This window comes from Haliotis rufescens, unplaced genomic scaffold, assembly GCF_023055435.1.
Source record: "Haliotis rufescens isolate VD_foot unplaced genomic scaffold, xgHalRufe1.0.p SCAF_2, whole genome shotgun sequence".
NCBI lineage: Eukaryota > Metazoa > Mollusca > Gastropoda > Lepetellida > Haliotidae > Haliotis > Haliotis rufescens.
In genome coordinates, this window is record NW_025963890.1 from 54,849,347 (window position 1) to 54,871,876 (window position 22,530).

Here is a 22,530-nt window from a genome sequence, read left to right on the forward strand (position 1 = left end):
CCCGCGAGAGCGGATAAAATGCGTTTATTTGTTTTAGTCATAAATGACGACATCTGACGAGCGTGCGCTTGAAAAACACGAGAAGTATAAGAAGCATGCAACGACAATTGTTTAACATACTGCGTCAGTCGTTCAACATTCTCGACTGTAGCAGTACCAAACAGCGAACGACTTATTGAACCAATAAACGGTAATCAAATAATTGATTTCCTGCTTGTTTGCACCGACACTCCGACTGTCTCAATCGGTTTTAAAGCTATAACCATCAAATTAAAGGCTGACTTTGGTATAATTTTTCTAAGTTTTTTTGGATGCATTTTTCCCTTATAATAATATGCAGGTTAATTTCATTGAGGTATCTTTGAAAAGATATGCTTTGAAAGAAAGAAGTAAACCTCAATTTACGATCCATGCAGTAAATTTTAAACGCAAATTCTACACAGTCCATCATAATATTTATTGTCTACCTTGAAAATCGGAGTCTTCACTCACATCAGTATGACCCCAAATGCTCCCAGCCGGTGTCCCGGTATAAACTCTCCCCCGTACAAATTCTCCCCCCGGAGAGTTTATACCGGTACAGATTCTCCCCCGGAGAATCTGTTCTGAAATAAAATCTCCCCCGGGCGGATATGTTTTGCGCCCCCCTCAGTATAAAGTCTCCCCCCTGATTATTCGGTTTGTTGCAATGTCTTTCAGTACTATATTCTTTAAATAGTTATCTTTAATGTAAGGAGGGTTACTTTAAAAAATAGATTATGAAATATGGTCATAATGAATTGATATTTCAGCATATTTTATTTGGTAACTGTACCTTCCATCCTAAAATAATTATAAGACATAATCATACCAAACAAATTTGAATGAAATGACTTAATGTAACAAATACATGTACGGTTACTGTTGTAACAGAATTCAGAAATCTTATTAATCCTCGCAAACATTCGGTTTTACCACTAACTACGTAAAAACTGTCAACATATCCACGCGCGCCTCCAGCTCAGGCTGTCCGTTATACTCTGATTTAAGATCTAAAATATATTCCTTAATACAGGCTACGATTTGAAAATGGTATCAGTGTAATATCAGTGGCTAGAATATCATGGTGCAAGCAGGTTTCTGTTAAACATACAACATCATAACTATCTAATTCAGCACTGATAAAATCTACTTTGTCTTTAAGGCTGCGTACGTTTAGATATATAATCTTTAAATCTGGACTATGCAAAGGTCCTGGATTCGGATGGATATCACCGCAGCCGAAGAGAAAAAGTAAAACTAAGAATGATAATCGGAAATTAGATAAGCAAAGTAACCCAAAATATAGAGAAATGTGTATCATCTTCCCGAAATGATAAGCATGTAGAATAGATTTTAAAAAAACCCCACCCCAGCCTGTATTGAATAACATCAACCGGCATCGTCAAAGCAAAGTGTACATGTAATTGTTACAATCGGGCTGGCCGTGAATCTTAATGAAGAACACCTTGTTAAAAAGACACACCGAAACTGATTGACCACAACCATCAAAATAGTAAAAATGATACAGTATAAACTCATACTGAAGAGAAAACAAGAAAAACACAGAGAAGTAAAATAGCACGTCATATAGAAATAAGATAAAGTAATCTGAGAAGGGATTCATACGTTATATACAACTTAAAAAAATAACATTATGAAAAACGAAAGGAAAAGTGCCCCCCCCCCCCCCCCCAAAAAAAAAAAAAAAGAAAAGAAAGAAAAATACCCCGCAAAATCAATCAAAATCAAAATCAACAAATAAAAGGAAACAACCACACACACACAAGTAACTAAATGTATATTTAGATAAATATATAACCCAGAACAAATAAAGGAGAGAAAAAAATAAATAAAAAATACATTTTTTTATTAAACAAATAAACATTCAAACCTTGAGGAATATGAAAAGCCAATGTGTATGCTAAAGCAAGAAGACACGATAAACTGTACCAACATTACAATGTTCCCCGATGTGCATGCTTTACCTGGGCTACATACGGGTGATCTAAGTTAGAAATATATGACTGATATAAATTCTTTATACACGGTAATATCGAATATTCTTGGATTATCTTTTTTTTTAAAAGTGCTCCATTCAAGAAAAGTTATATAGAATTATATATTTACTCTCCCCCATGTATTTTGCTCTTTTATGTAAAAGCTTTTTCACCTTACACATTTTAATTACAGATTCCTTTGTTTTGATTTTAATGCAAACAACCCAGGCTTTTGAAATGCTATACAAAAAGTATGCTCAAAAGTTCGGCGACTTTGTTTCCATAGTGCGCGGTTTGGCGCATAAACATAAAACCAATATTTATGAGTATATAAGACTTTATCACTGTATCCAATTCCAAAATTTTAGATATAAACTTAGGACAGTTCAGTTTAAAATTCTTCAACCTTTAATTCATCACAGGATGTGTAGCTAGACGACGGGAATCTATAGTCTTGACTGTTTTCTTTGATGAGAATGTTTACGATAAGATAAACCAAAAAATGTCGGCTATCGACCTAACCATATGCACCGCAGATCTATCTCAAAGTACTCAATGGGAAGTGCACGACGTCCCGCTAGGTAGTGACCACTTCCCGATAAACATAACCATAGTAAATACAAACGTACCAATCCAAACAGAAAACCAAGAACCAAAATTCTATTACAATAAGCTAACTGGGACCAATCCCAAGATATCTGCAATGAAGCTAACTTAAACGAAATAGAAAATAATGACCCAGAAACCTATTGTAAAAACCTTACAGACTAATATATAATAAAGGCAGCCAAAACCTCCATCCCCTTCAAAACATCAGGCAAACCCACGGTACCATGGTGGAATGAGGAAATAGAACAGACTAGACGAAAACGTAAATCAGCCTTCAATAAAGCAAAACGCGACTACACACATCTAAACTTAGCCCACGAACTAAACCACCAGGTTCAGAAACTAGTCCAAATAGCCAAAAGTAGAGACTGGAAAAAATTCTGCGAATGTATAAATAACCGTACAGATGCCAGAACGGTCTGGCGCAAAATCCACGCCATTAGAGGCTTAAAACGACATAAAAAACTAACATTAACAACTCAACCAACCCCGCCCAAAAAGCAAATAATCTCGCCAACCACTTTTCGGCCGTTAGCAGTAGCACCAACTTCAGCCAAAAATTCCAAGATAAACTTAAAACAAAAAACAAACCCGCAAAAGAACCAAACAATAACAATCTAGAAATAAACCAACCCTACACAATGGAGGAGCTCCTCTACGTAATCCAAAACAGGAAAAAGGGCACAGCCCCAGGATTAGACCAAACTTCTGAACAAATAATTAAAAAAAACCACCTAAAACTATATCCTACTCCCTGGAAACAGGCCCTAGTCATACCAATCCCTAAACCTAATAAACCAGCTAATCAAGCTAACTCATATCGACCAAAATCTCAACTTCAAACTTATGCAAAGTAATGGAATCAATGGCTAAAAATAGATTACAACATTACCTAACCCAAAATAACATCAACTATTGAACTGCATGGCAAGTATTTATAAACGACCGGGGGAGGAAAAATTCTGGGGGGAGACTTTATTTCGTAGGGTGGGGGAGAGTTTATTTCGAGAGGGGCGGAACTGTACCGGTATAAATTCGCCGGGGGGAGACTTTATTTTGGGGGCGAATATATTTCGTGACACCGGCTCTGGCGCTTTGCGTCCTCGTAAAATTGCTTTTGCTAACACTTAATTTGCTCACCCTTAAGACCAGCCAAGTTGCGCCACTGACTGCTATTGTAGGGTTAATTGTGGTTCGATGTTCGTGATATTAATCACTGGATTTATTGGTCCAGATACAATTTTTACAGACGGTGTTAAACAACAAACAAACAATCTATTAACTAGTTGAAACACTTACATGACATAAGTTGCAATATCCACATCCAAGGTTTCTGTTGTTGGTCCGGATCAGGTTTTTTTTGTCACTGTCAGTGACGACCATTCACAGCCGACTTGTATGTTTGCAAGGCTATATCTCAACAGTTATGATTAGTCACCTTACCAATTGCACACTGCAGAGTTGAGCAGTCGCACCAATACATCAATTCCTACACGTATTGTGCTGGAGTTTCGGAACACAAGGCCTTGTAAAATGTCCATCCCGATTTGCCGTAAAGTTTTGCCAGTGACACAGACACAAACTCACATGTTCCATTGTCATTACTGCTATCCAGGATATTAAAGTTAAAACCATCACATGCCCACATCATTGTACATTCGATCATGCAGGTCTTCAAGCTGCCGATGATTTCATGCCTGGGTCTGGTCGTGTGATACATCTTGGTGTAGGGCACAAATGTGGACGGGGACCTCTGACTGAAACTGCAGTTATTTTCTGAAAGTGTCAAAGAAGTAATTCATATTTTCATGAAGCAACTGATCTTCATTTAGTTGTATCAGATATTATTACATCTGTGTGTGTTCCGCACTGATTTTACGAAACGATGAACTCAAAATTGCTTTGCTTTTTACGCCAAATGGAATCTGTTTCATCGGATAATCGAGACAGGTTATTCTCTGTTGTGCCGTTTAATATGTGTGATATCAAACGGTAATTGAAATTATCTTTACTAATAGTTGCATTCCAAAATATTTCATCCACTATCTCACTATCAGAGATTTTAACACGGATAAAGTAAAAAATTGGCTTCACACATTCCACCCGTGTCGGGAATCAAACCCGGGTCTTCGGCGTGACGAGCGAACGCTTTAACCACTAGGCTACCCGACCGCCCCTTATTGTTTATGAGATTGTTAAAATGCCATATAAATTAATCAAATATTTTTTTACTGCCATTTTAATTATACTCTCTTTGATGTGTGGGCCTGATATATACAGCGAGATGACATTTATGGTTTGCAACGTCAACATTATATTGTATTCAACGGTACAATAGTCCATAACAATGTTTCGTTACCCGAACAATTGCTATTCTGAACAATTGACAAGGTTTATGTATTAAACATTTAGAAAATTGTTTCGCTGACCATATATCTTTGGGTGGACTGCCACTTCACACAGGGTTAGCCGGTCCCCATCATTCAGATGTTGCCTCTTCTTTATCCGGACATATCGACCCTCAACGGGATACATGCATTTGAGAGTTTCTGTAACTGCACTCCCAAATTCCCCAAAGAAGGAATAACACATCTGACCATTTGCTTCAGGGTTTACAACTGGATCAATTGAAAATACTTCTATGTCAAAGTTGTGTAGTCGCCAGTCTGAAACCAAAATATTGTATCACAATCTAGCCGCAAATAAGCATCTGTATGATTTCGATGTCAAATATGGGGTTTCAGTAACAAAACTCGACCTCTTATTAGAGGTAAGATAACAGATTGTCACACTCTAGATTGCCTAAATCAACATAAATAGTCTATTATGATAAATAATTTTCTTTACATATCTAGTGTTGGGTAAATATATACCAAAATGTTCATTTTTCTTTATATATTTAGGTTGTGGGTCATCTTCACATGATATATACTAGAATTTAATTCCTCAATGGCGGCCATATTGAATTTTATTTTGGCTCCACCATTACAGACCTAACAGATGGCAGTTATTGACAGAGAGCAACACCGTCGTCTTCACTGATGGAAGCTGGTTCTGTCTGTTTGGAGCTGATGGAAGACAGTGTGTTAACCGCTGAAGGTGAGAACGACGGGCGGCATGTTGCGTTCAGGAAGTTCGTGCTGTATGGTGGAGGGGATGTTATGGTGTGGGGAGGAATTTCTTTGCAGGAGAGAACACCATCGTCAACGGAAATATGACAGCTCAGCGTTACATGGCTGACCTTCTTCGTCCGCTTATCCTACCATTTCTACAACAGCTGACACATAGTGTCCTTTATCAGCATGACAACGCCAGACCCCATACAGACCGAATCGTACAGAATGTCCTTGCAGCCAACAACGTCAACGTTTTGCCGTGGCCTACACGCTCCCAACATGCTCTGGGGTCTCATGCATCTATCTTTCGTGGTTCTTAAACTTGAGTGATTTAAAACTATGGTGAAGTTTCTTTTGGACGTCAGTTTATAACCATACGAAATATAGCGTGATGTTATACAACGTGAAAGGTGAAAACTGAATTAAACGAAACTGGTCTTTTTGTTGATGAGCCCACACAAACCAGTGAATAAAATGCACATATGAACCAGTCGACGAGAATCAGAGGTTCGAATCCCACATTTACTATGATCATGACAGCTCAATACCTGCGCTCGCTGGTTTCAGCGAAGAGGCAAACATATATGACATGAATAACCTTCGATTCTCCTCTCCCCTCGCAGTTCAAAGAATGAAACCACTCTCACACTCTCTGTCACCACAGCTGATGTGTGATCCAGCCAATGTATCAAGTCTGTCAATGCATGCCTACCCCATTCGCTGAATCCTCTGTTAACGATGGTGACCGCCTCAACGTTAATGACCTTCTGCAGATCCACCCGCCACCACGGCAGTGGATGACTACTGGTTCCGGGGCTGTACGTACAAGATGAACCTTCGAAGTCAAGTTCTCCATTTCCGTCCACGGCTAGCCCTGGATCAGCTGAGAAGCCAATAGCACTCTGGACAGCAGGTTTTCCACTGGCAACGTTGTCAAGGCAATATGCTGAACAAAAGAGATTTTAGAACAGTACCTCGTGTCAACACTGAAACTCCGATATTTTAGACCGGTACTTCCTGCCAACACTAATGTAATTTTTAAAACACATTTTGATGTAAAGGGATTCCTCAGCTCAGACCTCACTGGGATGCATGAATATACAAATATGCACACACATTCAAACATGTTTTTGTTTGTCCATTGTGTCAAAAAGTTTGGTAAATCATGTTTTCTACAATGTTATTCACATTTTGAAAGCAAGGCCTCATCACGATGCCTTTTTGGTTGTCGTATTGCTTAATTCACATTGCATATCTTAGTTTAACCCTGTAGTGATGTCTAATACCTTTAATATACTCTATAGCCTAGATGGATGTTGGATTTTCACTTACGATTACGATTAAAAAGTAAGATTTTGATGAGATTTTGAAAAATGACATTTATATTGATATATAAATACAGTGCTGTCTATTTTATTGTTTTCTTTATGTGGTTTGTTTGGTTCTTATATGTTAAATTATGTAAGTCATTATTTCAACATACGAAACTGTCCTGTAATTGGAAAAGCTGTGGCATCCATGTAAGCGCTTTAAATGCAGTCAACATCATAGAATGTCCACAGAAAATCATTGGATTTCATTATTATGCACAGCGATACCAGATGGATGTAATGATCATGACAACATACACGACGTTGTCTTTCTAACCAACGACCTGCCAATATCAATGTATTGAGTCTGTTTCCGGCATACAAAAGACGTAGATGCAACCATGGTAAAAGGAAAAGATGAAGGACAAACGATACATTAATTTGGAAGATTTGTTACCTCTCCTTCAGGACCACACAAAATTAGAACAAGACCACTCTGCTCTGTATTGTTTGGTCTACAAACTTAAAGAGCCCACAGGCTTATATATCTCTAATTGCGAAATTAATTATTTCAACATTGGAAGGAGGTGTTTAAGCAGTCCAGCAAACACGTTCCTTTATGAAAGATTATTGTACGCCCAAAAGTAATTATAGGACTTACCACACACAGAAGGAAAATAGTGACGGATAAACACCAGTATTTGACAGCAAAACAGCGCTGAAACATGCATTCTTCCCTGCACCTTTCGTCATCAAACACAGACTGTTAAGGACAGTGCATTTTGTTTTGAATCTTCCAAGGTAACGCAGTCTTGTTATTGATGTGTAACTGGAAGCCATGCACTTGAGCAACACTATTTGTCTTTGTTTGACTGGATGGGTTTTATACAACATGTTAAATGTTTATTAAATTCCATTGTGATAACGACTGTTTGCATCGGTCCGCGTGTGTTTTGGCAATAAAGTGATATTCAACGAATGTAGTACTTAATCAATACGATTTCACTTGCGTGTTTGGCGAAATGGGTCTTATACAACATGGTCAATATTTATTTAAGTCCTATACTTTTCAAGGCATGTAACGAGTTGTTTATTCAGGACCAGATTCGATGTACGTTTCTCGTGCTTCGATAACTACCTTCCTGAGAAATAGAAGTCTTAGTAGCTATTGTTTAATGAGCAGCACTGACAAAATTGCATACGTCATGAGTTGTTTGACTAATACAGCCCGACATGGAGGGACAAATACACTTAAACTTGGACTATAAATTATTAGACGTTTAGAATTATATTTCCCACATGCCCTTGAAGCAACAGTAGGCAAGGGAGATAGTGTACTTCTGCACATGGCAGCTTCCCTTCCTGACCACGGTGATATACATTATGTACAACGATGATTTCCTAAAGAGGTAAACAATCCTCGCTTGTCATACAAAGCGAGTCATTATGAATCGTGACTATGAATGATTAGACATTTAGAACATTTCCATATGCCCTTGAAGGACAGTTAGTTTACTGCAATGGGTGTACCATCAACTACTAGTAGGCTAGACGACAGAGATAAGACGACATTGAATAACAAATCCTTTATTAAAACGAAATATTCTGTCACATTTATTGTGCCAATGGCTTATTGATGTCTTCCGGGATGGTGAATCGCGAGTCTGGGGATTTATTTGCACGATACAGCAAGTCAGAGGCGGATAATGATACATCTTCATTTCTCTAGTGCCTTTGCTTGCACATTAATACTAGTTGGAGACGGGTACTGTATATTAATTTAGTCACAGGTGTAATTCTATAAGACGAAAGTAGATTAGCCTGTTGTGCTAAAAGTACATTACAACATTACGCATTGTATGTGATTATCAGTATACACCAAGATTTCCAAAATGCATATTAGATTGATCACACAAAACATCTACAAGACCCCACATGGTGTCGTTAAGCAGTTGTATACCACATATATCCGTGTACATGTGTATCTGGCGTGAACATCTAGTAAACGTTGCTGTGAGCCATGATACAGATATCACGTCGGTGCCTTGACAAAATTATTTATTCTTTGAGTAAATTGATTGAACGTTTTACAGTTTGTTGCTACCATAAAAAGATCACATTAATTAATTTACCAATATAGCTGAAAAGATGGTTTCAATATGGTCATACTTACAAAATATAAATATTGAATATCATGCCGAAATATTTTCACAATTTACGACAAATATCACAGATGTTCAATGTCAATTTTGAACATGTGTATCGTTAAGCAGCCAAATGAAGACCATAATCTAAGGCAGGAGAGAGGAACCATCATCAGCTCGGCGGTCAGATGGTGGTGGACATAGACAGCCTCTTGTGGTTCGAGGCCATGGCTCAGTGACTTCGTGGAATATCGTGAAACATTTCATGATGAGAACCTGTCTGCAATCGTTCAATATTCTACCATGACATTGAAGAATGCTTGAATCTGATTGGTTAAAAAGAGATGTCCTTTATTTTGCTATGGGAAACCCCTTTTAAATATATGAAGCCTGTTCGCACAAGAAACGTGCTCATGAATACATCGATAGCCTACATATCGATTCATAAGAAATGGCTGACAATCGACCACCCGTAAGAACTGTAAAACGTATCGATATTTGCTCTATTACATGCTTGGTCGCTACTACAAGCCAGGTCTTTAATGCATGCCGGGTCAACGGCTCTCGCGAACTTAATAGTCTAATAGAGGATATACGGTAGTTTGGCGTCGGATGTTTTGGGCGATGATAAGGCCGTAACCCGGACTGATTCGATGATGAGAATACAAAAATCAACGAAGGCATATCTTTTGCATACAAATGTTTATGAAACTTCGAAGCGAACAAACTCGCGATCGGAACAGGCAATTTCGTCATTGAAACAACCGACAGTGAAAGTAAATTATAACATTATAAAAATGTGTTTGAAGAAACTTTATTCATGACAACATGTTGTTTACAAACCTTAATGTGTTTGATATTCATTGCCATCTCCGTCAACAACCAGCCAAGGGATTTGGCAGGAGGGGATTTGCAAGTCCATCAGGAAAGCCTCATCCCTTCGATAGGCCGAATTACTGGCTTTGAATCAATAAAATCTTGAAATTGACAGGTCAAATTTTGCAGACTCCTCGTGTCAACATAGCCGAAAAGCATGAAAAGCGGCTGTTAATTCATATTCCAGTTCCATTGGTAATCACATTGTACCGGTGGTCTCATTCCCAGTAAATCTACAGGTACGTTTTGAACCACATCATAGATCGGGGTTGACATCTTGCTTCGTGCAACTTGTCTGAGGCAATGTAAACAACAGCATTGTCAGCCATATTGACAGTTGTGAGGTATGAGTAACCGTGATGTAGATCAAGTTCTGCCGCATCCAAGTTCGGGGTGGAGAGGCATTTATTTTGATAATTTTTTTTTATTATTTTCTGGGAGTAATTGCTAACTAACTAATAAGACTTACACGTGTAAAAAAAATAGTAGAAGAATAACTCTTAAAGTTTGTTGGAGAAATATATTCGTTTAGCATTCTTAAAACTATTTCTTCAACCTGTTGCCCCTACAACGGGAAATGGCATATTCGATTTCCAAGAAATTATTTCGTGAGTCCAAACAATGCACAGAAGGTTGCGATGAAATTAAAACATCTGTCTTTGGACTAAGTTTGGAGGGTTATTTGTAAACTTCTTTTTGAAAGAACTATGTGTTTTCACTTATTTTGAACTACTCAAGAATGTAGATATTTTAATGTTGAAATTAAGTAATATTTGTCACATATATTACTACCTGTGACCACTTTTCGGAATGTTCTAAGATTGCGGACCTTTTTACCCCGTGTTGTAACGCGTTGCAAGAGAGCACCGGTTTCAAAACGCTGTTGCCGTCATGGTAGAATGGAGATAAACCTACTGTGTTGTGAAAGTTGATGTAGTCCCACTGTAGAATAGATACCTCTTATTTATACATTTGAAATTACAAATTGAAATCAGAGGTATCTAATTTACAGTGGGACTACATCAAATTTCAAAACAAAGTAGGTTTATCTCCGAAACAGTTACGTTGCTTTTGATTAGGTTATGACCAGGACACAATGCATTTCGTATTACCACCATCATCTTTCTGTGTTCGTGCTAACACAAAATTCAATTTTAACTGTTTAAATATAAATAGGTTCACTAACAACTTTGAACAAATATCTGTATGTTGCACTGCAGAAGCTGTAATGTCAGCGAAAATAGAGTTAACTTATTATTTCAATGTCACGTGTCGGTACAGGTGCTAGTACCTTAATGAAACAAGCGATGCACAAATGGATTTGGGCATGGTTCTATAGCGATGATTACACACAGGTTAGTGACAAAATTATCGTGAAAAATGATGGTAGCAAACAGCAGCATTCACTATACGCCTCAAATAAGTCGTTGGAACTGAAACTTTATACGGATATTGTTATATGGCAGTGTAATGCAGTACAACAACAATGTTGTAATTGTAATATATGGCTTCTGTTAAGATTCAGTAGAATCAAAGTGGGCAATGGCACGCCTCTCTCATCTAACATTACATCGAGACCAGCGGTTGTGGGAAGATATCCAGCCCAGGCCTATTTTGGAAGCTTGAACACTTTGCTTCTCGGTGAATATTATTATCACTGACTTTATTGGTTTTACCACTGCTATTATATTTTATACTGCCATTGTAATTGTTCTGCCATTGAGTTTTATACTGCCACTCTTTTTTGTACTGCCATTGTAATCACTGTGCAGTAATTTGTATTGATTTTTAAACCTAGTCGATTTTATAATACAATTGTTAATTGTATAACATGTCTTTGTTGTTTGTTGGTTTCACACTGAATCAGATTTCTGGGTTAACTTATTGCTTCGATTTGGAACTGGACAATATGAGGACGTGCATTTTTTCGTTTAGTTGTAAATTTGAGGGGGAAAAAACATATCAATTAAATTTATACAATTACGATCGAAAAATATTCTACGCTCATATATAATAACAGCATTTAAATGAGTTTTGCTGTTTCCTGAACATTGCACAGCACATTAGATGAGAAGAATTCATAATGCACACAGGCTTCATTCCAACCACCTTTCCGATCTGGCACACGGTCGATTTGAATCATGAATCAATATACCTATTAGATCAACTCATCGGGAATCTGGACAAGGAGATTGGTCTCCAGCAACCTATACAACCTATTGTCATTCTTAGTTCATGTGGCTGACAGTGTATATTTCGATGATTGTGTATGATTTCATATACATGTCACGTGAAAATGAATATTTGAATGCATGTTTCAAATTATCATCCGTGTAATATGTTTTCTAGCTAATCACATCTTCCGTCTTCTCTGCTACCGAACGCCCCTTTTAAATCGTTATGTAATTAGTTGAACACCCATGTGGATTCCGCGTAGAATGTAGGCCCAGAGCAACCTCCGTATGCCGGTCGTCTGAGGCAACTACATCGTGTGGTCAGGCTCGGTGACTTCGTTGATTGCATGTCATTTTATCCCAATTACGTGGATCGATATTCCCGATGTCAATCACTTAATTTAGGTTTCAGATTCAATTATTTAAGGATCCATGTCTTATAACTAGACAATTGCTGAGTGAGGAGTTAAACAACTAACAAACAAACAATTAATTAGTTGAAACAAATACATGAAATGAGTTGAAACATTCACATCCTAGGTTTCTGTTGTTGGTCCGGAACTTCATCTGTTCAATAAGGTTGTTATGTTACTGGCAGTGATGACCATACACAGCTGACTTGTATGTTTGCAAGGACATATCTCAAAAGCATTGATTAATCACCTTGCCAATTGCACATGGTATGCCAGGGATGAACAGCCATACATCAGTTCTTAAACGTATTGTTCTTGAGTTTCGGAACACATGGCCTTGTAATATGTCTATCCCGATTTGCCGTAAAGTTTTGCCAGTGATACAGACACAAACTCACATGTTCCATTGTCATTACTGCTATCCAGGATATTAAAGTTAAAACCATCACATGCCCACATCATCGTACATTCAATCATGCAGGTCTTCAAGCTGCCGATGATTTCATGCCTGGGTCTGGTCGTGTGATACATCTCTGTGAAGGGCACAAAGGTGGACGGGGACCTCTGACTGAAGCTGCAGTTATTTTCTGAAAGTGTCAAAGAAATATTTTCATGTGAAACGCATCAGATAATTTGACAAGAGTGTGAGAGTTTGGGAATAGAATGAGTAAAATCCACACACCTATGTCATACCTGTTATACTATCCATACTTATTATCTGTAGTTAAAAATAATGTCTTCTATATTGCAAACCGTGTCGACAAATGTCAATTATTAACATAACTTAACTTAAGTTATAGCTTTAATATGTTTGGTACTTGATACTTGAGATGTTACAATATAGAAACATAGTACAGTATAACTACATAAAGGTTAATTTAGTTTCAACAAAATCAGTAAATGCGCTATCCTTTGACCGGATTTCTGGTCCATAATTTGACCAGATTTTGGTCCTGGTTTGTTTGCATTCCTGGCAGGAGTACTGCTGTGTGTCGTCAGGCAACAAATACATACGTTTTTATGCAAATCGTATGAGTGTGTGGCGGTGCTACCGCCAGGACAGGACATGCTTACCCTTTTCAAGAGCAACTGGTGTCATCACTATTTTTCAGTGATCTACGTATATAATTTTCACTGCTATTTTGCCTGTCACGTCCAATGAAATCTGTGTTATCGGATAATCGAGAGGTGTTAGATTCCGGCGTTGACGTTTAATATATTAATAACTATCAAATGGTAATTTAATTTTTCTTTTCTAATATGTGCATTCTAAAATTTGCGTCATCTCAATATCAGTGACATCTGATTTTAGCAGAAATCAAGTCTAAGTAAATCGTTTATGAGATTGTTAAAATGCCAACTAAATAAATCAAATAAGTACAGTTTGCTACTTCTGTTAAATTTCCTTTGGTGTCTTGACCTAATATTTCCACGGAAATGGAAAGGCCGGTTGACAGCGTCAACGTTATGCTATATGTTTTATAGTTATTAAAGTATTAAAGTTACAATACTTCATAACAATGATTCGTTGCCCGAACAATTGCTATTCCGAACAATTAACAAGGTTCAACTATAAAACATTCAGAATATTGTTTTGCTGACCATATATCTTTGGGTGAACAGCCACTTCACACAGAGTTAGCCTGTCGTCACCATTCAGATGCCTCTTCTTTATCCGGACATAGCGCCCCTCAACGGGATACATGCATCTAAGAGTTTCAGTAACTGCACTCCCAAATTCCCCAAAGAAGGAATAACACATCTGACCATTTGCTTCAGGGTTTACAACTGGATCAGCTGAGAATGTTTAAATGTCGAAGTCGTGAAGACGCCAGTCTGAAACCAAAATATTGTGTAAGAAATGTGTATTTGTATTTTTACGAGACAATTGCGAAACTGAGCATCGCAATCTAGCTGCAAATAAGGATAAGTATGATTATGATGTCAAACATGGTGTATTCAGCAACAACACTCGACTTCAATCGGTTAAAGGTGAAGTGAAGTGAAACAGAAATTGGAATTGCCTTACTAGTCTGATATATACGCAAAAGGAAAAAGCACAAAGGCTTGATATTTGTGCAAAGCTCCCAAAAGCAATACAGACGTATCTGAGCGTCGCTCTTCAAGCCATGTATTGGAAACAACCGATACAACCAACTTGAATTTCTGCTAGGTTAGTGCAAAACTTAACGTTTTCATATCCTGATAAGTACGAATGTATATGCCACTTTATATGAGCAGTGACGTTCAGTAAGCGAACCCTGTGGGCATTTGAATACTACTAATATATAATTAAAAACGACAAAACCCTTTCCATAATCATAAATATAACGACAAAACCCTTTCCATATTCGTAAGAGATCTCTGCCAAACGCAGAGTCGATTGTACAATTCCGACTATATCATTACATGTTTTTATGAATCACTATGAAATAGTGATGAACCAGGTGTTCACGAAAAGGTAAGCGTATCCTGTGCCGTCGGTGACACCCGTCACAAACACATGCAAAGTCAAGTCAATTAGATAATTGCATTTGACACCATTTTTGTCACTGGTGCGTCAAACTGGGAAATGTCCTCCACATGTCTTGTTTTGGAAATCGCAAAATGCAAAAAGCACCATGAATATTGAACAGCCGATGAGATAAGCACCGGAAATAAACATCAATATCATATAATTTTTTTAATTTGAAGTTTACACGATATACGGCTTTTCAGTTGGACGAGAGGTCAGTCACCTGACCGCGAAATTGAAGTTCATAAGTGTAAGAACGACACAATTTGACGTTCAGACGTTTTTAACGAGACCGTCTTCTTGAAATGACGTTAACACTGACGGACTACTTATACATTCCTGCACAAATACATACAGAAGCGTTCTTTCTGATAATTGAGACCCTTTAATCTTGAACTCAGCCTTTGAGTATACAGTGAGAAACGTCAGAGTTTGACTGCACGATCGTTCACGAATATCCTCGCCATGACCCATCTTAGTGAACAAGAAGAAGAAATGCACATCCAAACTATGGTAGTATCGACTCGGTCCGTGTCTAGGCTGGTAGTGACTGTCTACAGCAATTTACGACTTTACCTTAGTGTCTGTTTGACACATCTTTAATCGCCTTTCAATGATCGACCAATCGATCAATGATAACTAAAAGATGTTCATGGGTTCATTAGCAACTCCCGAAATCTCCCCCGTCACTTGTCGGCCATTTTGACGTCTTGTACTTGATGTAAATGTATAACGACGCGCTGTCATTGTGACTGACTTTCTGAGGTAGATCTGAACAGACCTTTCTCATCTAATGGTTTGTTTGTTTGTTTGTTGTTTAACGCCGCACTCAGCATTATTCCGTCTATATGACGACGGCCTGCCAATAATCCGAGTCTGGACCAGACAATCCAGTGATTGACATCATGAGCATCGATCCACGCAAATGGGATCGATGACATGCATCAAGCAAGTCAGCGAGCCTGACTACCCGATCCCGTTAGTCGCCTCTTACGACAAGCATAGTCGCCTTTTAGGGCAAGCATGGGTTGCTGAAGACCTATTCTACCCCGGATCTTCAAGGGGCCTCATCTAATGGTGACGTTATTTGTATACATGTGTTGCTGATCTTTCTGAAGAGCAAGTTGTGTACCCATAAGCTCATGTGACCTCTCCTTTTGGGGAACTATTTTATTCCGCGATATAGCTGGTTGTTGTATGGCTATGAGTGTAAACATGAAGTCACATATATTAAATAAATTGTGTATAGATTTTGGCCTACATCCTGCGAGGTAGGAAATTGTGATGAAAAATTATAAGAATTGACTTTCACCTTGTGTGAGGTCATTGGAGTATGAACCATCATTGATTGAGAGCCAAACTGTATGAACGTCGGAGCTTGCGGAGTGAAAGTCAATTCTTAATTGAACAAGTACATGTATGTATACTCAATTCAGTTTATTCATACGTAACTGTAAGGCCACAGACCTATAGTACAGAATACATGACAATGTGGAAGCAGTTAAATATGTTACAAGGATCCATTTCGTAATAACATGGCATGACATATAAATATAGATGTGATATTACAGAGAAAAACTTGTATTAATTTAAATTTGGATGTACATGGTATTTCTTTCAATAGATAATCATATTTACAACAAACAAGTAAAAAGGGAATTCAACTTTGACGACAAATAAGGAACAATGTCAGCATAATCTTAAAAATGTCTGCCAACTTCAACCATTAGCCTCTGTGAGCTGCATCTAAATTGTGCTAAAAACATTCTGCATTTTCTTACATTTACATCAGTTGAATAATTTTCCGCGCATATGTGCATTTTAGAATATCTATATTATTCACATTTGCTAGAAATGCATTATAAAATATCCATAGTATTCACATTTGATAGAAGCATCTACAGTAAATCTCCATGTTTGAAAGTACATGTCAAAAAGTGTCTGCCTTATTTTCAATATGAACATGGCATGATTCTCCCAAACGTAACCATACCCACATTTAAACAGTAGACATTTAACATTTGAACTCCATATTTTTTCATACAATAAAATCATATGACATTTTTTTGTAATCTTCTTTATAGCATTTTTAATAATCTTAACCAATATGCTGATTATGTAGTGCATTACGCATAATTATGTCGGTTCGATAATAATTTCCTTGAAACTATAACGACAAGATATTTATAAGAGCTTTCAGGTTGAAGTAAATATCCCCGAAAGTACCACTTTTCATTCTTTGACAGCGTATTGCCTTTGCTAAATACAACAATACTTGTCTTATCGAAATTAACATTAAATTTCCACTATCACAGTACCATTCTAGCTGATTTATCAAAGTTTGTTTACCCTTTACAGTACTTGAGGACATGATTGTAGCATCTGCAAATAGTAACATAAATAAAAAAAATATAAGTTCAGGATGTAATTGTATACCATTATCATAACTTCTTATGATTTGGACAGCAAGCTCATTAATAAAACACGAAACAAAAAAGGGCTTAATACACATCCTTGGCGTACACTTGTATGGCAGATAAAAGGGTATGAATACATGGCGTTTTGTTTTCCTTATAAATACTACATAACAATTTGCCCATTTTATTACTGACACCATTTCAAATAAATAGATACCATAACCTGTGTCTACAGTGTGAATCGAATACATTTAGGAATGTCTACAAATAAAGCGTACATGTTTACGTATATATACCTGTCTATAAGAGTCTGGAGGATAAACATGTTATCGGTGGCAGAGTGACCTCGTCGGAAACCTGCTTGCTTTCTCTCGATCTTATGTGTATCCGAACACAATACCAAGCGTTCATTAATAATGCTAATAAATATCTTACTGAAAATATACTAGCAGTCTGAAACTAAAGAAACATTTTCATGTTAGTGACAATGTTCGATCAGGTCGACACTGAGCCCCTAGACACTCGAAAATACATACAGTCGACTAGTGTAGTGAAAACAAAATACATTTTAACCCCAGAAGCGATTTTTGAACGTGAGGGATATAAGTTTCTCTTCATAAAAATACGAAATATATCGAAATGTTATACAATGTAGAATTTAAATACTCACCAAATTGGCTGAATCCTCTGTTAACGACGGTGACCGCCTCAATGTTTACCACCTTCTGCAGATCAACCCGCCACCACGGCAGTGGATGAGTACTGGTTCCAGGGCTGTATGTACAAGATGCACCTCCCCAGTCAAGTTCTCCATTTCCGTCCACGGCTCGCCCCGGAACAGCTGAGAACCTAATAGAACTCTGGACAGCAGGTTTTCCGCTGGCAACGTTGTCAAGGCAATATGCTAGGTTAAAGAGAAGAACTTTTAGACTAGTACTTCCTATCAACATTACTATTATTATTAAAACATTTTTTATCAAAGTTGGAGTGTAATAGGGTCACATATGAAGTTCAGCCCAATAAATGACATCAATCACTGGGATGCATGCATATCAGAATAAGCACACACATTCAAACATGTATAAGTTTGTTACATGTCTCATTAGGTTTGGTAAATCACGTTCTCAACAAAGATCTTCACAATCTCACAAGGTTAAACATAGCTTTCGTCAAACTGCATATCTTAGTTTACGATGTAGTGATAGTCTAGATGGTTGTTGGATTCCTACTTATGATAACATTCTATTGACTGATTGTCAGATCTTCATACACAGAGATAGCGTATCGAAGTACAATGTCTGATTTTGATGAGATTTTGAAAAAAGGACATATATACTGAACCGCAAAAGAAACGTCACCATGGATAGATATATGAGAAACCTTATTTGTCCAAACAATGTAAACAGACTTTGAGACATATTAAAAAGATGACACTTGGCAAACCGATCATCAAGTTTGCAATTAAAGTGTCAAATGTTCTTAAAGTGAAACACAACACTAGTCTCTGAAAAAAATGGTATCACAAGTCAGTATCTCGTGTGTCCGCCATGTGCATTGATGACTGCCGTGCAACGTCGATACGTGGAATGGATGAGGCGGTTGATGGAGGCCATAGGCACTTGAGCCCACACTCTGAGGAACGCCTGACGCAGTTCAGCTGCAGTTGTCGGCCTTGGCCGGACGTCATTCGGCCGTCTTTGAATCTCGTCCCACAGGTGCTCAATGGGATTTAAATCGGGACTGAAGGTAGGCCACTGCATGGTTCTGATGCCGTTCTGCTGGAGGAAGTCTCTTGTTGCTCTCGCAGTGTGGGCACGGGCGTTATCATGCTGAAACTCGTGGTTGCGGCGACGTGCCAAATGAGATATGGCGTGTGGTCTCAAGACTTGATCAATGTACCGAGCTGCTGTGACACAATTGCCTCTCTCTGGACCGATGTTCTTGAAGACCACAGGGCCGACCCTCTGTGCAAGACCAATGCCACCCCACACCATGATGCTCGGACCAACCCACGAGTCTCTCTCAACAACACAAGCATCCGAATAACGTTCCCCAAGGCGTCGCCAGACGCTCTCTTTCTGCCATCTACTTTTGAGATACAGTAACGGCTCTCGTCTCAGAAGAGGACTCACGGCTGGTTGCGCCAATGCTGATGCTGTGTTGTCCAATGAAGACGGCCCCGGCGATGATGTGGTGTCAGAATGGGTCCTCGGTGTGGCCTGTGACAGTTGAGGTGTCTGCTCGTCAATCGTCGACGCACGGTGTCCGCACTAATGTGTCCCCATGGTCTGTCGAGCTCTTTCCGCAGCAGTAACAAAGCGATCATGAAGATGCTGTCGCACAATCTGACGATCCTGACGTCGGGTGGTGACCCTAGATCTTCCACTACGTGGTCGGTCATCTGTAGTGTTGGTGGTCTGGTACCGTTGCTGGAGCCTGTATATGGTTCTAACGTGGACTTGAAATGCATGGGCTACTTCCCGAGAGGTTTGTCCAGCTTGCAATCGTCCAAGAGCTTGGTGTCGCTGATTTCTTGTCAATCTTGGCATGCGGTAGCAATTCAATAACGAATGAGTGTTACCCGATCTGGGTGGATTTTTATGGGGCAAGAAATGGGGGAACACATGTGCATTTCAATTTGCACGGACCTCACGTGCATCGGGTTACCATGGCCGTTGCAGTGATGCGTTTGGGCGATCGGTTTTATTGTCATCAAATTTCACTTTTCCTGACAAGGTAATGTTAAATTTTAGAAACTTTGACAAAAAGTACCCAGATATTTAAATGACAACTTTACATGCAATGTTACATTGGGTAACGTTTTTGTTGTGGTTCAGTGTATATTGATTAGTTAATATAAGATAGCTGCGCATTAACTCGCAAAGAAGAATGAAGAAAAATGCGTGGTTTATTTCACGATGAAACATTGTTCTATCATGATGTCATTTCTGGAGATTCGAGCATGCCCTCAAAATTTGATGACGTCGTACATTGGACGACCCTACTTTTGGGAGGGAAGTGTGTCTTGTGAGTTGTTCCCAATATATGTAGCTGTGGAACGTAGATAAACGCAATGGCTAGACGATGGCATCCAAAACTGGGAGAAAAATGACAACCAATATAGGGATAAAAGGTACAGATACTTGATACTCGACGTGAAAATTGGGAGAAAATCGGACAAATACCAAACTACCTCAACCACCAACGACCTACCAATGTCAATATATTGAGTCTGTTTCCAGCATACAAAAGACGTAGATGCAACCATGGTTTCAAGAAAGAATGAAGGACAGATGATACGATACTTTGGAAGATGTGCTGCCTCTCCTTCAGGAACCAGTGGGACTACATAAAGTAAAAACAAGACTAGTATACTCTGTATTGTTAAAATAAATCAACGACTCCAGGAACCTTTGCAGATAAATGGGCCTACAAAAAGAAAGGCTTACACATATTTAATTGCGTACTTAATCATTGCAACATTGGAAGGAGGTGTTTAAGCAGTCCAGCAAACACGTTTTTTTATGAAAGATTATTGTACGCCCAAAAGTAATTATAGGACTTACCACACACAGAAGGAAAATAGTGAAGGACGAACACCAGCATTTGAAAGCAAAACAGCGCTGAAACATGCATCCTCCCCTACACCGATATCAACCCACACAGGCTGATAAAGACAGCGCGTCTTGTTTTGACTCCTCTTCCATGGTATCGCAGCCTTGTTATTGATAGGTTATTGGAAGCCATATAAATACATAACTTGACCAGTACTAGTGTCCTTTTGTAATTGGCTGAATTGTATCAATTTTCAGGACCAGAATCGATGTACGTGTTGTGTACGTAAGTAGTTACTGTTAATAGGCATCACTAACACAATTGTTTAGGTCATCATTTGTATGTCTAACGAAGTCCGAAATTGAGGGCCAAATACACTCGACTAAAACTATGCCTATAAATGATTAGACATTTAGAATATTTGCCATATGCCCTTGAAGGAAGGTAACTTTGCTGTCATGTTATCATCAACAGTAGGCAAAGGGGATAGTGTACTTCTGCACATGGCAGTTTCCCATCCGGACCACGGTGATATAGATTATATACAACGATGAATTCCCAAGGTAAACAATCCTCGCTTGTCATACAAAGCGTGTCATTATGAATCGTTTATACCTGGTGGCATCCTTATATATTGTCAGTAACAGAAAATACTGGGGTTCAAGATGTCGAAGGATCATTAAAATATATGAGGTGGATCATCTTAACTATGAGATGTAAGGTAAAAATCAATGACACAATCGACAAAGAGTTATTGTTATATTTGTTTTTTTTTGGTCTGTTTTGCGCGACTATCAACACTATTGTAAGTATACGAAGGCGGCATGTAGGTAATGTCTGTGGTTGAGATGGGCAGCGCCCAACGCCATCTGGGTATGGTTACACGAAATTTTACAAGTTACCTTTACCTAACTTCATCTGTAACAAGGCCATAAACTGACCAGATCGCCTCCGTTGTTAGTGACAGAGAGCGGAAGGTCCGGTGTTCGATCCCCGGCCGCATCATAGCAAAAGATGTTAAAAGATGGTACTTGTTGTTACCCTGTCTGGCGCTCGGCATTAAGGGGCTAAAACAAGGACTGGTCAGCTCGGAGTCAGTATACTCTGTCTGAGTGGGATATGCATGTTAAACTGTGGCATGGTATCTCAGTGAGCTAGCACTATAAATCGGCATTAGTCCGCACTAGTACAAGCAGCCACACACACACACAAACACGCACACACGCACACACACACACACACACACACATACACACACACACACACACACACACACACGTGCATGCACGTCGCTATCTAAGTGCAATAATCTTAGATGCGAAGTTATACCCAATGTCACCTCACATAAACTCTGCATAGGGTACAATGCATAAGAGACATGTC

At 38.6% G+C, this 22,530-nt stretch overlaps 1 protein-coding gene across 1 annotated transcript; it reads right to left on the reverse strand.

Moving 5' to 3' along the window:
* Nucleotides 1-5,634: 5,634 nt before the first annotated feature.
* LOC125381975 lies at nucleotides 5,635-18,542 on the reverse strand. The gene is made up of 4 exons (XM_048399373.1): nucleotides 18,263-18,542; nucleotides 13,059-13,247; nucleotides 6,456-6,689; nucleotides 5,635-5,807 (listed from the first exon to the last, which is right to left on the reverse strand). The coding sequence occupies exons 1-4, from the start codon at nucleotides 18,540-18,542 to the stop codon at nucleotides 5,635-5,637; spliced, it is 876 nt and encodes a 291-aa protein (XP_048255330.1).
* Nucleotides 18,543-22,530: the final 3,988 nt, after the last annotated feature.

Bases quoted from the DNA above. Each gene is read 5' to 3' on its own strand.
- LOC125381975 (XM_048399373.1), bottom strand. From the start codon at position 18,542: ATGTTGATAGGAAGTACTAGTCTAAAAGTTCTTCTCTTTAACCTAGCA. The intron at 13,248-18,262 runs GTGAGTATTTAA...TGACACTTTCAG, and splicing joins CAGAGGATTCAGCCAATTTG to AAAATAACTGCAGCTTCAGT. The intron at 6,690-13,058 runs GTGAGTTTGTGT...TCTTTTGTTCAG, and splicing joins CAGTAATGACAATGGAACAT to CATATTGCCTTGACAACGTT.